Source organism: Bidens hawaiensis, unplaced genomic scaffold (genome assembly GCF_021521415.1).
Source record: "Bidens hawaiensis isolate Kalapana, Puna unplaced genomic scaffold, B.hawaiensis_p1.1 tig00014370_1, whole genome shotgun sequence".
Lineage (NCBI taxonomy): Eukaryota > Viridiplantae > Streptophyta > Magnoliopsida > Asterales > Asteraceae > Bidens > Bidens hawaiensis.
In genome coordinates this window covers 444,107-460,064 of record NW_027492243.1, presented here as the reverse complement: position 1 = coordinate 460,064, position 15,958 = coordinate 444,107, and the positions used below count along the sequence as shown (strand labels likewise).

General features: G+C 34.2%; 1 protein-coding gene across 1 annotated transcript; it reads left to right on the top strand.

The window, feature by feature from the left end:
• The first annotated feature begins 300 nt into the window (after positions 1 to 300).
• On the top strand, positions 301 to 15,683 carry LOC143546513 (uncharacterized). Its single transcript, XM_077038173.1, has 12 exons — positions 301 to 790; positions 1,887 to 2,976; positions 3,066 to 3,134; positions 3,407 to 3,631; positions 3,722 to 4,459; positions 4,548 to 5,124; positions 5,208 to 5,305; positions 5,785 to 5,916; positions 6,001 to 6,072; positions 9,789 to 10,012; positions 14,398 to 15,444; positions 15,543 to 15,683. Exons 1-12 carry the CDS (start codon positions 351 to 353, stop codon positions 15,571 to 15,573), a joined length of 4,743 nt encoding a protein of 1,580 aa, XP_076894288.1. The 5' UTR covers positions 301 to 350; the 3' UTR covers positions 15,574 to 15,683.
• Positions 15,684 to 15,958: the final 275 nt, after the last annotated feature.

Below are 15,958 nucleotides of genomic sequence, written 5' to 3'. Positions count from 1 at the left end.
GTCTAAAAAATATGAAAACAAATTAATTGTAACTTCTACGTATATTATTACCTGCACTTTTACTATAACATCATTGTCATTAAATAAACGATGAAAATAAATTTATCGTACTTTTCGCAATAAAAACATTTATAAAATGAAAATAATTGTTAAGTTCAAATTGTTATTTTTGTTAGTACAAGTAAAAAATAATATAAAGAACCCGACAGGCACAGAGACAAAATTCAAGTGGAGGCAGCAGTGGGGTATGTTTTTGTTATTAACAGCTGGCTCCATGATTGTTTTGATAATATCGGAAGACCTTAGACTATTCTTCACCTTCCAACTTCAAACTCTGGGATCCAATTTCAATGGAATCTACTTCTTCCTCTTCTGATGATAAATCTTGCAGCTATGATGTGTTTCTAAGCTTTAGAGGCGAAGACACACGACATTCTTTTACGGATCATCTATACCATAAGTTGACTCAAGCAGGAATTTATGCTTTTAGGGATGATGAAGAAATCAAGAGAGGTGAAGAACTGAAACCTGAAATTCAGAGAGCAATCAAAGCATCCAAGGCTTCAGTAGTTGTAATATCAGAGAATTATGCAACTTCCAGTTGGTGTCTTGAGGAGCTTGTGCTCATCCTCCAACAAAGGAGGGTGTTCAGTCATTTTGTTCTGCCTATTTTTTATCACGTTAATACCGCAGATGTCAGGAAACACAAAGGGAATTTTGCAGTAGAAAATGAGAGATGGAAGACAGCTCTTACTGAGGTTGCAAATTTGTCCGGCTTCACTCTTTCCGGGTATGTTCTTTGTCTCTCCTTTTAATTCAATCGTCATTGAAGTGAGGTTTAGTTAATTTGATGATTATTGATGTTAGCTCCTATCCAAGTTTTGGTGTCTACTGCGAAGTGAATAACTTTGATGATAGGTTAATCAAGTTGTTCACGTGTTACGGGTCAGATGAGTCATGACTTCACGGGCTGTGGGTTCTGGATATGTGTAATATTTAGCCCCAAACTTTTCTAGTTTTTTAATATTATTTTAAAGTGGTTGTGACCGAAAAGAAGAGAAAAAGTAATGATAAATATACAAAAAGATATTACTTCATTGAAAAGAAAAGGGAAAATGTAGTGATTTTTAGTATAATTATGAAATTGAGATAGAGTACCTGCTAGGAATGCTCTAAATAAGTAGACTTGGTTCCTATGTTTGACTGGTTCTTTTGGTGGTGAACGCTGGAAGATATAGTCACTAGTTTTTACCGGTTCTCAGGGATGCTAATATTTTATCGTTATCTTTATAGCTCATTTGTTGAATGAAATTATAAGTACCAAGATTTCTTATTTATTCACTGCATATTTATTATCTCCGATGTCGTGGACCTTCTGAACAGAGTTCAAAAAGTCATGCTTAGTAATTTATCGGCCCATAAGAACCAACTTTGTTTTTAGTAGGATTGAGTTTGCTATCCAAAAGGAGGGTTGCGGCGTATCTTCATGTCCGCTTACCTGCCACTTCATTGTAAACCGTTCGGATTTTTTCTAGTATTACAACTTAATTGGACCTATATAATAATATCTTGTGCGTTTAACTCGAATTTTATGACTAAAAAAATTATTATCTTCCACTGTCAATATATATCTTCACATTCAAATTACATACACATGTGTGTTACTGTGTTTGTAGTTTGTGTTTTGTGAAGCCTAAACCAACATTTGATACATGAATAGACAATTACTTTTTCTTCATTTTGAATAATAGTTAATGGAAATGAAATACTTGGATAGATTACAAGAGCATAAACCTGTGATTGCCAAAATAAAAATGTATAATCAAAGAATTAAAATTATCTAAATGTCATCCCATGAGTCACTTCATTTTGTTGTTTTATTGCAGACCTGAAACAAAGACCTTGAAGGAAATTGTTGATACAGTTTACGATAGGTTAGATCAAAAAGAAGTTCATGTTCCACTAAATATAATAGGGATGGCATCTCGTTATGAGGAGATCAATTCATGGTTAGATCAGTGCGATGTTGAGTTTCTAGCAATTTATGGTATGGGTGGAAGTGGCAAGACGACACTGGCCAAATATATATACAATTTACACCGAAGAACATTTGAATATGTGAGTTTTGTTGAAGATATTGGTAGTAGATGTAAAACATACAATGATTTACTTGAATTACAAAAACAATTTCTAAAAGATATTATAGGGGGTGAAAAGAGAAACATACCCGGTATTTCTCGAGGTATGCGTATGATTGAGGAAGTCTTGCAACAAAATAAGACACTCATTGTTCTTGATGACATTATTGAACGGAGTCAGTTAGTTAAGTTACTCGGAACAGGGAAGATTAATGCACAAAGCAAGATTATAATTACAACGAGAGAAAATGTAGATAATTGGTTTGACATTCCACATTGGAGGTGTCAAAAGTATGAAATGAGATTATTGAATGATGATGAATCATTGGAGCTTCTTTGTTGTCATGCATTTCGATCTGAAATTCAGCATGAGGGATATGGCGGGGCTATAAAATATTGTGAAGGAAATCCACTAGCTCTTGAAGTGATGGGTTCATCTTTGTCCAAGTACAATGCCCATATGATTATGCCAAGTCAATTGAGGTTATATGAAATAGATATGGATTCTAGAATTCAAAGTGTTCTCCAAAGAAGCTTTTTGTCATTGCCAAGTTATATTGTGAAGGAGTTGTTTTTACATATTGCGTGTTTCTTTATTGGCATGGACATTGATTATGTGGTAAAGATATTGGAGCCTGATTACGCAGCACAATCTGGCATTGAAACTCTACTTGAGAAATGTCTTCTAACAATATCACCAAACAAAAAACTCATGATGCATAGATTGCTTCAAGAGATGGCAAAAAACATTGTACGTCAAGAATCAACAAAATTACCTGCAAAACGTAGTAGAGTTTGGCTTAGTAGTGACTCCTATAAGATATTGAGCAAAGGAAAGGTAAGATGCTTCATATTAGTATGTTTAAGCCTACTTTTAGTTTTACGCAACCTGATGACATCTAACTTCTATAATTCCATTTGTTTCAGGGTTCAAACACGGTAGAAGGTTTAGCACTTGACATAAAAATTCTAGAGAAAGAGAATTTTGCATTCAAGGTATTATAGAGGAAGCCAAACTCTGGTTTATATTTTTTTCTCTTTTAAAATTTTTGGATAAAATATATGATATAAAGTAAAAAAGGTGACAATCTAGTTGTGTTTTAATTGTCCAAGTTATTGATTTGTTTAACATTTTAAATGTTAAATATGTGGCACGTGCACGTACTAGAAAAATCTATTGTTCAACGAGGACTGAGTCTGGTCCTTGACAATTTCATCAGGGATAAAATGACATGTCCTTACTAATTGTTTTTATGCTAACTTTGTAGTCATCGGAACTCAAAACAGACGCAATTAAAAATATGGAAATACTTAAATTGCTCCAACTAAATTTTGCGAAGCTCAGTGGATCCTATGAGAATTTTTCTGAAGATTTAAGATGGCTCTGCTGGTTTGGATTCAATTTAAGAACCATACCCTCCGAATTGTACATGGGACACTTGGTGGCGGTTGATATGAGCAATAGCAACTTGGAAGTATTTGAACCTCCTATGGTAGTGAATTCCATATCTTCTTTTTGTTGCTAATTTTTAGTTATATATTTTGAAACCATACTGTGCTAAAAGTTACACGCTATGAAACAGGTTCTTCAATCAATGCAGATACTAAATCTTAAAGACTCGCACAACCTAGTTGAAATCCGTAACATCTTCAAGATCCCTCATCTCGAGACTCTAGTTCTTTGGAACTGTTACAGTTTGGTTAATGTTTGTAAAACCATTGAAGAGCTCAAAAGTCTTACATTATTAAACATGACAGGGTGTAAAAACCTATTTAATAGGAGGCAAGGGAATCTGTTAGCAACTTCTTCTTCTAGTGGGGTTGTTAACCAAAAACCTATCCTTTCCTTCCCATTTTCATTACATCGGTTATTCCTCAAAGATTGCAATCTTGAATGTAGTGATTCTTTTCCTTTGAGTTTTAGTGTTCAGCCATATTTGCAATACTTGAATTTATGCAACAGTCTATTCGAGTCCTTGCCTTGCTATAATCATCTTGAAAATCTTCGGGTTCTGGACCTGAGTTTTTGCTCTAAACTAAAATGCCTTCTATGTCTCCCTAGTACACTAGCAGAATTGTATACATATTACTGTGAGTCACTGGAGAAAATAACTTTCCAATCACATCGATTCCCTTTGCAGGAGTTTGGTTATGAAGGTTGTGTTAATCTGTATGAAATTGAAGACTACATAAAATTGGTACCAATAAATAAACTAACTGAAACTGATCTGGGACACATGAAATGGCTAAAAGAATATCAGAACCACCAGGTGCGCCTTGTTGGTGATGAGCTCACGGTAGGCAGAAGTCGGCATATCCAGGTCAGTTGTTTCTCTCAGAAATACAGCATCAATATTCTGTCTCAGACTAAATATAGATTGATTTAATTCTTTTGTTTGTCTTGTACAGATGCTGTATGAGTTTAATATAATAAGCACGTCTTTGCCAGATATAAATGACCCAAACATGAGGCCTATGTTTATTTCAGAATCATCTTCTTTGTCCTTTGATATACCGTCATGTCCTAAAAATAAGAGGCTCGAAGGAGTTAATGTAAGTTTCAAGTATTCGGTATGGAGTGATGATTGGGTATGGTTTTGTAAAATTAGTACGACTAACGGTGTTGTTGATTTGGTGTACAACCCGAAAGTCTTTGGCAAACCTGAATCAGGTGAGGTATGTATATGGCTAAGCTATTGGCCAATTGGAAACACATTTAAAGTTGGAGACACGGTTAATGTCTATATTGTTGCGATGAGCGGATTGGAGGCACATGAATGTGGTGTGAGCCTTGTGTACTCGGATAAGGAAACCTTGGAACGTGATACGGGATGGGCAGAAATTCTGGGAGGAGATTTGTCTGGATTTCAACTAAGCACCGGAGCGTACTATCTTTGTCGGCGTGATTTCTTTTCATTAATGGAGGTTGGTAGGCTGACTACTGATTGGTTTAGGATTTTAGCTGGTGATGTCATTGACTACTCTGGTATGCCCTCGATCTTGTCCAAGCTTATTCTTTCTAAGTTGCAAATGATGAAAGTTTCTCATATCTATTTTTTTATGTTACAGAGGTAAGAGGATGGAGAAAGACTGGTCGATCGAAACACGTGATTTCGCCCTTTACGGAGTTAAAAACTATTAGATGTATTATCAATGGTCCTCAGTTGGTAAGTTTGTCCAATGCTTTGTTGGTATAGGCCTATAGGGTGAGTACTCTCTGAAATAGAAAATTTGGAATAAGAAGATAACTCAAATGGCATCTTTGATTAATCAGATAATACATGGACCACAATGATGATTGACCCTCTTAAATCAGCAATTTAAAAATATTAAATAACAAAATGAAGCGATGAATTAGACTTCCTAACAAACTAGCTGATATTCTTAACTCAAAATAACTAAATACCTGATCATTTCTTATGTGCATGATACTATTTGCTAGCCGCTCATAATCACGTGCATGAGATGATTCCAACAATTTGAATCATCCAGCAACATGATTCTATTCCAAAACTTAATTAGTGGCCGGGTTACAATCATATCTTTTTAGCTTTTTTTATGTATAATAGACATACTAACTTGGTTATGATTTGTAACAATTTGAGCTTTGCTAATGTGAGGTTTGTTGTATATGATAAACAAATAGGAGGATGTTTACAACATTGCGGAGATGTCCAAATCATCTATTGGTGATAAAACTGTGGCGTTCACATCAAGCTTTGTTGATAGGGGAATGAAATCATACACTAGATCTCAATTAATTGATGAAGCAATGGAGGTAATTGGATGTTAAGTTTAGTGGATTAATAAAGGAGCTTAATGTTTAGTTGTTTTTGAAATTAAGTCTCTCCCCTCAACTCAGGAAATTTTTGACAAGCAGTATGACTCTGGTGATGATGAAATTACAATGGAGGAAGCTGATCCTCCTTTCCATGTAAGTTTTTTCTCTCTTTCTTTTTTTGTTTTCAAGCGAAAAAGCCTAACAGAAATTAACATTACCTTTTATCATTCTTCTAAAATAATAGGCCACAAAGCCATATCTTATTTTTTGTGTCAGCTCCACACAAACAGACCAAAACTCTTATCAAAACAACACCCAAGAAATTTTGATGCTTTGATATCATTTTTTGGTTAGGTTTTGACCCATCAAATCATTATCACTGCCTCTAGAATTTGTGTTATATTCGTATAGGTGTAGTTCAAGTCAACGTGACCCATCCAACAAAAATTTAGTTACCTGCTTTCCGGTAATTAAGGAGCCAATCGAACCAAATATCTATAGGAGTAGCTGGTTTAATTTAGGTTGACCTCTAATTAAACATTAACATAAAATCTCATTAAATACCAAATAACTAGATTAAGGATTAAATAATAATAATAATAATAATAATATTTGGGGTGGTGGTGGCGGCAGCAATAATAGTTTAATAGTGGTATTAAGGAGGTAAAATATACTGAAGAGCCAACTCGTTTCCAACCCAAACCATCCTCTTTACTATGCGGAGTGCCTATTTATTAATACATGCAGATGCTTTGTTATCAAAGAAATTAAAACAACATTGGTAAGCATATGAGATGCATTAAGATTAGTACTTACATGTTCCATACGCATTTCCTTGGAACTAATTACCTCTCTTGTAAAGTGCAATCAAATATGCTATGTTCTCTCATAGAACATTGGATTTCCTGACAATTGCAATGCGTCTTGATTATCACGTAATACCATGTTCTATCTACACAAAAATTAAGTTCTCACACAAGCTCTTTAACCAATTAGCTTCTTTTATAGTTTCTGTTGATGCTATATATTCACTTTGATCGGTAGTTGACAAAGAAACAACATTTTGCAAAGTGGATTTCCAACTAACCACACTTCTACATACCTTGAAAATGTACAGTGTGATAGATCTATCCTTATTCAAGTCTTTTGCAAAATCAACACTTACACACCCTTGCACCATAGCGTTTGGACTCAGATCTTTACCAGATAATAAACCAGCATCCTTAGTACCATTTAAGTACCTAAAGATCCACTCCTCCCTGAGACACAAGCTGGGATTGGACAAACATTTTTGCTAACAAGACTAACTGCATATCCCAGATCATGCCTTGTGCAAACATCTAGATAAATCAAACTTCTCACTGCATTTGAATAAGGGATGCCATCTAACTTTGCCTTCACTTCATCTATTATAGGAGTCTCTTTCATTGACAACTTAAATTGGTGACCATTGGAGTCAAACCAGGTTTACTATGATCCATAAAGACGTTACTTAAAACCTTATTTATGTTTGACTTTAGACAATTTTAAGACCCTTTAACCCTTGTCTCTTACAATCTCCATCCCTAATATCTTCTTAGCTTCACCAAATTATTCATCTAAAATTCTTTCATAAGCAGTTTCTTTGTTGCCTTAATCTCATCTTTGTATTTGCAGACAACCAACACATCATCAACATATAATAACAAAATAACCTATCACCAATTTCACATATTCTAAAGTAAACACATGTAACATACTACTAGAGAAAACATGGGACACCAGTTTTCATCGAATCTTAGATACCATTTCCTTGGAGACTCCATTAAACCATACAAAGATATTTTCATTAAACATATATTCCTATTTTGTCCCTCCTCCACAAAACCAAGAGGGTGCTACATATAAATTTTCTCATCAAGATTCCTATGAAGGGAAGCTGTTTTAACATTAAGTTGCTCTAACTTCAACTTTTCATAAGCAAGAAATGACAATAGTACCCTTATTGAAGCACGCTTCACAACATGACTAAATATTTCATTTTAATCAATACTTGCCTTTTGTGTGAAGCCTTAGCAACTAACCTTACATTAAACCTAGGAGACTCCATCTTAGAAACACCTTCTTTAACTTTGTAGATCCATTTACAATCCACAAGCTTCTGATCTTTAGGTCTATCAACCAATTCTCAATTCCCTGGTTTCATTTTTGATCAACGATTCCACTTCTTCCATTGCTTTTATCCATTTTCTTTCATTGCTTGATTTTGATGGCTTTATAGTATGTAATTGGCTCATTTGCATCTTCATTTTCTCCTCTCATTAAGACAAAAGCAAATATATCTTCATCACCTATGTTCCTTAAAAGGCTTCAGAATATGCCTTCTTGTCTATCTCTAGCCAATTTATAATTGTTAGACTCCCCAAATGACAGACTAAGTACCAAGATTCACAATTAAGGTTATCTAAATCGATTATGCGTATTTTTATACATTTGTTGTTCTTTCGATTATTCCTTCTGTTAACAACGTTCAATCAAAACCACATTTCACAAAAACACTTAGTTATATCTAACCGTTGTCACAACAAAAATTGGGTTACCTAACGTCCTAACTTTTAGAATATCCTTAACTTTTATATAGAATTTCTTTAGGACCATGTAATTGTGCTTTGATGGTCTTACAACAACAGATCAAACCGACAATTTGACATCTTTTCTTGTTAGTCTGATTTTTAGAGGATTTTTATAATGTATCTAGAATGGCGATGTTGATCTAAAAACATCAAAGTAGATTAGTAGCTGCATGTCACAACCGAGCAAGCCACATAACTTTTAGATACAAAATTTGTAGACAATTGCTTCATCTATATTAAGTAGCCTGTATAATGTTTGGTTTACACATATATAGTTCTCGTTTTGTGTCAATAACATTAAAAACTATAGCATGCCTTGCAAAATGGCCTATGTAGGTTCCCGGATGGATCTATCAATAATGTTTCAGATCAATCCGAGATTTAGTGAGCGGAAATAACTAAAGTCACTCGGAACTTGGATCATGTTTTAGCTAAAACCGTAGAGAGAGAGTTGCCAAAGAAAGTTGTGGTGCATGGATGAATATTGCACTATTTATACTGTCCATCCATGCACCTAGGTTTTCATTTTATGGGCCATAATGGGCCAGCCGAATGGGCATTTACAAAGCAAATGGCCTACGACCCAATACAAATAGTTAAACAAAAGCTAAACTGTGAGATCCGAGCCCTGGTACGAAAGCTTGTCGAACGTTGATAAACGAGCTCGGATCCAGGATCGATATTCACTCTTGAAAGATCTCTGGACGGATGTTGAGAGTTCGATTCGATTAACAGTCAATAATAGTATGAGCAGTTGTAATCGAAACACAAATCAAATAGATGTAGTAGTATGATTTCATTAACCGAATGATTTACATAAAGAACATTCATACATACATGCATAATAAAAAATTCTCGCCACCCCGGGAGAGCTCTTTCCAGGGAGGAAACTCTCAAAACACCAAAATATCACACATGAACTAATAAAAAATGACCAAATTCTCTATTTATACTAGTAGTCCATGCATTGGTCTTCAAGCCATCTGCCCTTGGTGAAGAACCAATGAATTATAATAAAACCCATTTAATTCATCCGAAACTGTCTTCAACTACTTGTTATTTCTTGATATTGACTAGCAATTGATACTTTTTAAACGAGTAATGATTCGATGCATCGGTTTAAAATATAAAACCCAACATAAACGAATAATACATGATAGAAATCCATCTAATCCATAAGCCTAATCAATAATAAACAAAACGAGGTCCAACAACCTATTTTATTTATTTTTTTTATAATAATATTTTACATTTCAGGAAGTTGCGCCATTAGTGAAGTTAAGCAGTCAAACTGAAAGGCACAAGATGATGACGGTAGCAAGTGCACTTGATGGCATTGAATCAATTGCTCACGATAAAAAAGTTGGGAAATTAATTGTCACTGGAGATGCTCTTGATCAGGAGACATCGATCAGTCGTACGAGGAAAATTGCGAACATAGATGTGTCAAGTGCTGGACCCGTCTCTGAAAGACTTGCAAGGTACCTACGCAGATTCCTTCTCCCTGATTTCATAATTTTTCTTATGTTCCTCCCTTTATGACAAGTTGACAACTCATGCATAATTTTGGGAACATGACCAAATGGAAACTTTAGGGCTTGTTTGTTTCACATAATTCGTGGGAATTCAAAGTAATTGAAATTAAAATCTCATGACATTGCATGTTCGTTTCGTTGGAATTGGAATCTTAATTCCATTTTGTTGTTATCGGTGTCAGAGAATTGAAATTGGAATTCAATTTCTTCAAATTACTTTAAATAATGAGATTTCAAATCCTTCCAAAACCTGGAAGATTTCAAAGGAAATTCATAGAAATTTTTTCTCGAGGTTTTTTTTGTTTTTTTTTAACGAGGACAACGAATAAAAATTTTAGTTTTTTCACTTTTTTTGTTTTTAATTTATATTTTGAGTTATTAATTTTTTTATTATTTTTAAATATTTTTTTGAGTTGTTTTTGATGTTAATAGAAAGGGGGAATTACATATATCTCCCTTCTAACATGGTTGATTACAAATATATCTAACCCTAAACATATAATTACATATGTCTCCATTTGATATAAAATTACCAAGTTACCCATTTCTTTTACAAACCTATCTATGCCATCTATGACATAAATTGTTCAGTCAGAGAATAACGACTCAACGTCGCCACCGCTGCGTCGAATCTTCCTTGTTTGTCACCGACCAAGCAAAGGGACGCTGACAAATGATTGTACACCAAAGTTGCAGATTTGATTATTGTAAGGCTTCCTTCTAAATGTTGTTGTATCAGAGGACAATGAGATTTAACAGGATGAAATTCTTAAAATTCTTAATTGAGTTGTTTCTATAATCAATCCAAAGCCAAGAAATTATTTAATATTCAAAAACCCCAAAACGGGTTTTAATTCAAAAATGTCATCCCATTCAATTCCATTACTTAAAACTCACAAAGTGATTCAGAATCACAACATTCGGGATGAACTGCAGTTATGGAATATGTGATAAATTATATATTATAGGATTTTGAGAACTTTCAATTGTGCAAGATTGAAATCAAAGTCCGCGTTTAATGAAATGAAGATGTGTTTTTTTAGTTTAATTAATATAAAGGGTAAAATAGTCATATTTTAAGTTAGGGGATATATGTTATTAAAGTTTTGAGTTGGGTATATACGTAATTAATCGAGTTAGCAGGGGGATATATGTAAATGCCTATAGCAGAAAACCCCTACAAAAAATTAAAATAATAATAAAAAAAAAATCATAGCGCAAAATATAAATAAAAAATAAAAAAACTAAAATGTTTCCGTCGTTATACTCGTTAAAAAAAAAAACTGATTCCAATTCATATGTGGTAATAGATTATAATTTATTTGTCAAACGAACATATTAAGAATGAAATTAGATTTCAATTCCTTCTAATTCCAATTCCTATTGAAATGTTTAGATTTCAAATCCAATTCCATCCAATTTCAAGTTCCAATTCCAATTCTAATTACATTCCATTTTGTGAAACAAGCGCGCCCTTAATACATTGATAAACTCCAGATGCACCAATTCCATTTGATTTCAGTGTTGGTCATGGGTGTGTTTTCAGGGGGAAGGTTCATGTGCATTTTTATCTTAACATGAGAACGTAGGAAATAATACCAATTTATTAAAAAAATGAAAACGTAAGAAACAATACCAATTACATAAATAATGATTTATAATAACAAAGAAAAAAACCTAAAAATTACAACAAAAGAATCAAAATCAAGAACTAAATAATAACAACATATACCAACAAATACTTATAACAACAAAAGAAAAAATCTAATAATAACAACAAAATATAAATCAGCAAATACTTATAACGTCTCATAATCGAAAATTAGCAAATACAAACAAAAAATAACAACAAACACCTATAAAAATAAACCTAATAATAACAGCAAATTGGTTCTCACTGTTCTCATGTTAAAAATAAAATGTATTTGATCATGTTTCGTGTTTTCAGTATGGTGATTTTTATGGTTTTGACGGGTTATCGTAATTTGACCTAAGGTGTGAGGGTGAAAATGTGAACTTATGGGAGGTGGGGTGGTGTAATTATAATAGTAATTGCTATTCTAATAATGAAGAGTTATCAATTTTTTTAGAAAATAACGAAAATGCATTTTGTTAATGATAATATCTTTTTATTAAATAAATAACTCTTATAGAAAATAAATGAGTTCATAAATTTTTATTGAAAAATTTGCCAATGATGTGAACTGTGGTCTATTATAGATGTGTTCGTGTTAAATTTAGAGGTCAAACGTTAAGTTAAACCGTTAGTAATGATTTTTTAATATTATAAATAAAAACCAAACCTTTAAAAATAAGAACGGACCAAACCATTTCAAACAGTTTGGTTTCATATTGAACCTTTATAATAATAAAACATTATTGATCAAAACAAAGAAGTGATAATATTCCAACTTAAGATCATAGTCACAGAATTCGCCCAGCAAGCCGCATATTCCGTATTGGAACGTTTTGTTCCCAAAAGAAATCACAAGTGTTCCAAAACGCCATGAAATCGCGATTTGTTCTGACCGGTTCGTCGTTCCAAATCAATGGTGACAATGATTTCTGTTGACTCGTTCGTCGACTCCTATTGCCGATCCGTGTACATTTTCCGATCAATTTAATTGATTCTAGGACTGTTTAAAAGGTAAGACCTAACCCTTTTACATAATACCCTACTCGGACCCTTTACCCTTTTAGGATGAAACGTGGACCCAAGACCCTACCCTCTAAACAATAAAAGGGTCAGGTATAAATAAGGGTTTCAAGGGTCCAACCCTTTACCTTTTAAGGCAGTAATCACATCTTCTTTTACGTATTTATAGTTTCATATCTCATATATGACTTTAATATATGAATCCTAGAACAATTATACTTTCATTTAATTACATAGTAAAGTCTAACTTCGAAAGTTTATCAACCATTTGAACCGATGCAAATAATATTCACATTCATAAATTACATGTAGAGAACAATTGAGTGATTACCATATATACGTTTCCATTCAGTAGTATGGCCTTTATTCTATTTTTCTTAGTAGTTGGGAAATTTCGTATGAATCATATAAATACAAATCTCTCTTAAACTTCATATTAATCGCGAATTTGATGTATATCTATCTAAAAACTAGTAAAAGGGTCAAGGGTTTGAAAAAGGGTCGGACCCTTAGGTGAAATTTAAATACCCTTAACCCGACCCATATTATATATTCAGGTCTAGTTAAGGGTTTTGCGAGTCAGGCAACCGGGTTTTAAGGGTCCGACCCTTATCTTGCTCACCCCTAATCGATTCAATAATTTTGGGCTGCAAATTAGGAAACTCCTCAATTCTCGTTTCTAATAATTACTGGGTTTCCAAAACCAAAGACAGACAATCAATTAGGACAATTTATGTTATACATATTATCAATTAGACAGCCAATCAATTACCAGGTTTCCGTTTTATAATCAATTAGGCAGCCAAGCAATTTATAAAATCTAAATTCTTTATTAGAATTTTGATTCTAAATTTGGTCATTTTTATATTATGTTATGGTAACTTAAATTTGCAGCAAGTAACAAGATATTGAAACCCAACACTATAACCGACATTAAACATGTGTAACCGAGCGCGGCACCAGCGATGTGTCAGGCATTGAGTCGTGCATGTAACCGTTACTGAAAACCTACCCAGGCATTTAATCACACGTAACCGGTGTCTGAATGTTCTTGACCGGTATCGGAAATGAGAAGCAAAGCTTAAATGTATAGTAATCAACCCGTTTTGACCCAAAACCTACTTTGACTCGACTCCTTTCAACCAGTGCCTGTCCTGACCCGAACCAAATCAAACGTTTTTGTAAATCAACCATTTTTGAATCGACCCAAAACCGTTCTGTCCTGTGATCCGAACCCACCCAACCTGACCCCTTTGCCATGACTATTTTTAATAAATAAATACTCTTTATAATTTATATATTAAAAAATAAAACTTCTAAAAACTATGCATTCCAACACTTTCCTTTCAAAAGTGTGAAGGGATTCTTGAATTCCAATAAACGTGTGTTTTGATTGGAATTACTTTAAATTCCAATTCCGTCTCTTATCCAATTAAATACGCATGCCATGGCGTTTAAATTCCAATTACTTCGATTTTTTAAAAAATTCTGTGAACCTAATGCACATACTTTTGTTTAGACAACTGTGATGGGCTTCCTTATCTTCTCATATTGTGCAAGGATTTCCCTTGCATGTGTCTTCACATAGTTTAAAACTGGCTTAAATAGAGTGTCCTTAAATAGTCATCACCTTGCTTGTTTACAACTAGATTTTCTAATCTAAAATGCTAAGCAGGATCAGGAACTCTACAACTGGAGAGGTCGAAAAGCTGTCTTCGTTAACTTCAGCACATCCATGCCACCTTTTTTCTCTTGCTGAAATTATATCTGCAACGAATAACTTTGATGATGATCTGGTCATTGGATGGGGTGTATTCGGAAATGTTTACAAGGGTCAAATTTCTAGTGAAGGATCTGGTCATGTGGTAGCCATCAAACGGCTGGATTCTACGTATGGAGGGGAACTTGAGTTTTGGGCTGAGATTGATATACTTTGTAATTTTCACCACCGTCATTTGGTGTCTCTCGTTGGCTATTGTAATGATGATCAGGAGAAGATCCTTGTCTATGAATATATGACAAATGGAAGTCTCTCCCATCATCTACACAATGTCCATACTACCTTAAGTTGGGAGACACGGCTCAGGATTGCCGTAGGTGTTGCACGTGTGTTGGACTACCTTCACACCGGTGTTCGTGCCCGACATGGAGTCATACATCGTAACGTGACGAGCGCAAGCATTCTTTTAGATGAGAACTGGGCAGCTGTGATTTCGGGTTTGGGGTTGTCTATGACTGGTCCAACCGATCATTCGATGTCTTATGGTGAAAACGATGTTAAGGGCACATTGGGGTATATTGATCCAGAGTATTATATGACTGGAATATTAACATATAAAACAGATGTGTACTCATTTGGGGTTGTATTATTTGAATTGTTATCCGGAAGGCCTGCAGTAGACATGCGCTATGAGGAAGAAGCGAGCTTAGTAACGTGGGCAAAAAAATGTGTGAAACAGAATAAAATAGAAAAGATGATTGATTCTAATATCAAGGGAACAGTTTCAACCAAATGTATAAGGCGGTTCACTAAAATTGCAGAGCGTTGTTTGCACGCTGTTTCGAAAGAACGGCCTACCATGAGTGAGCTAGTTGCCTCACTTGAGGCTTTATTGGATGAGCCTTTGATGGAATTACACGAGAAATCCAACCACTCAGCCAAATCATCATGTACAATGGGTTTCCCTTGCAAGATTCATAAATATCTGCTTACCAAACTACTGTATGCATAACTTTTCATTTGTGTTGTATACGCACTATAATGTGTGTTAACTGTTTCCCGACTCTAACCTTTTATCCTTTTTTCTTACTACATTTCAGACGAAAGTGGAAGTTTAAAAAACAGGATTGACAGTGAAAAGAATCAGCACGAAGAGGTTACTGGGATGATAATTTGTCAGTTTTAATATCAGTCCGTTTCTACCATGTTAGCCATTAATCCATGCAGTTAGCCCACTTAGGCAGATTAGATTGATCCATCTAAGTCTGAGGATGACCCATTTATGTGAACAAGGTGTATCTCTTTAACTAGGAAGAATTTACAATTTAAGCTGGCCGGATCGTTCCATTTTAATGCAGACTTATCCCAATTTGAACTTGAATGCCTAAAATTTTGATCGAGTACGGTACCAAAATAGACCAAAAAATTATTTTTTTGGTGGGAATTGCACTTTCTATACTTTTTGAGTTTATACAAATAGTACAAGGTGCCTTTTAACCAAGGTAATCACACTGGT